Source organism: Eimeria mitis, genomic scaffold, assembly GCF_000499745.2.
Source record: "Eimeria mitis Houghton genomic scaffold, Emh_scaff8777, whole genome shotgun sequence".
NCBI classification, from domain to species: domain Eukaryota; phylum Apicomplexa; class Conoidasida; order Eucoccidiorida; family Eimeriidae; genus Eimeria; species Eimeria mitis.
This window is the reverse complement of record NW_024016491.1, coordinates 1-1,733: the sequence shown is the minus strand read 5'-3', so window position 1 is coordinate 1,733 and position 1,733 is coordinate 1. Positions and strand designations below refer to the sequence as shown.

At 52.0% G+C, this 1,733-nt stretch overlaps 1 protein-coding gene across 1 annotated transcript; it reads right to left on the bottom strand.

Annotated features, from left to right (window-relative positions):
* Window positions 1-659: 659 nt before the first annotated feature.
* Window positions 660-1,652, bottom strand: EMH_0095820 (uncharacterized protein; the record flags this gene model as incomplete). The annotated part of the gene is made up of 1 exon (XM_038023211.1): window positions 660-1,652. One exon carries the CDS (start codon window positions 1,650-1,652, stop codon window positions 660-662), a length of 993 nt encoding a protein of 330 aa, XP_037879065.1.
* Window positions 1,653-1,733: the final 81 nt, after the last annotated feature.

The window sequence follows — 1,733 nt, the reverse complement described above, 5'->3', positions numbered from 1 at the left end:
TTCGGAGGCATCCCCTCTACTCTGCCGCTCGACGACACCATACGGTTCAGTTTTGATGGGAACTGTTCCCTGTCCACTGCATCACTGCAATGGTGGATAGAAGCGCCTTAGCCTGTGCTGCCGCTGTAGTCCATTGCGATATGTTAATGAGTACGGGTGACAGCTCCTTTTTAACTGTCGTGGCATTCGACTAGTCGATGTATGGTGAAAACACGGCTGTACAGTTGAGTCACGTCTCAACCCTTTTTCTACTCGCATATCAGCTAGGGCGATGGAAGTGGTGTTCTTCTTTTTTCTTACGTGCTTACAACTCCATCATCTCCGCTATTTCCATGCATCTGGCTGAGGACCGTCGTGAACTGCTATGTAAAGTCAATTACTCCTAGAATATGTTTCAAAAACCAGTTCATGGCCTGTTCTCCAGTCCCGCCCTGGGCACAGCGGTCCAAGAGCCTGTTGGTGGTGAGGAGGTGCAACCTGCCTAAGTTGCAACCTGCCTTGCTGCATCTAGCAGTGCAAGGCAACAAACACGCAGGCCCAGTCAGGCACACCATACTGCATGCAGCTACTGTCAAGATTGGTAAACGCAAGGTGGGCGCCCAGTAGAGAGCCTGTACGGAGATGGACGTACCTTCCAACTCCCAACAGGCATTGCAGCATTAACGGCGTCCTAATAAAGACTGTTCGAGCTTAGTCGCGCCACAAGTTATAATCCTACTTACTCCTCGCGATTTCTGGTCCGATTTACCGCAGCAACAGAAGGCCGGCTTGCTTGCGTTCAGTGTGAGTTCGGCTAATTGGGCATCATCCGGATCAGGAATGTACGGTGTCGGCCTCGATTCGCGGCCATGCTTCAAATCCCTGTGCACCAGCGTCATACGTAGACGCCCACAGCCTTGGATCATTTCAGCAGGATGGGGCAACTTGCTCAGACCTCGTACCCAAAGCAGATCGGCCGGCGTTACAAACCCTCTATTTCGCTTTCTCCGTAGCATCTCTTCATGCGAGAGCCTGGTAAGCACAAACATGTCATGGTCAAAATCTCTAATCTGCATCTCATCAAGGCCATCCTCCCCGGAGTTCATTGCAAACAATACCATCCCGCACGTCCGCGCACTCCTGTATGTAAGTATCCACTCAGAAACATGTCTGCATTTTGCAACTGGCTCCGCTCTTTCAAAAAACGGCATCTTCGCACCCTCTCCTGGGGTTACCAGCGCCGCAAAACCCTCTGTCTCTGCTGCGAAGCCGAACACGTCTTTCGGTAGGATTGTTGTGGGTTCAATGAAGAAGTACGGAGCGAAGACCCCGACCGTCGTGACCGTCGTGGTCCCCGAGCCCTTCACAGCAAGGCTGCTTATTGCACTCCGCAAATAATTAGCAGCATAAACGTGCCCGTCACTCCGTAGTGAGAAGAGGAGGTGGAGAGCCACAGCAAACTGGTAACAGAAACGGTCAAAGCTACCGTGGGATTCAACAGCAGCAGCTATACCCTGTATCTTCTCTTCACTGGACTTCGGCGCTCGGATTATCACAAGAGTGGGAAAATACAGGTAAGGCGAGGATTTGTTGCGACTATCGTAAGCTCCACATCTTACCGGATCACAATGGGCTACAGCGGCAGCACTGGCTAACGCGATCCCGTCCACCATTGCAGTGAACTGGGAACAGTTCCCATCAAAACTGAACCGTATGGTGTCGTCGAGCGGCAGAGTAGAGGGGATGCCTCCGAA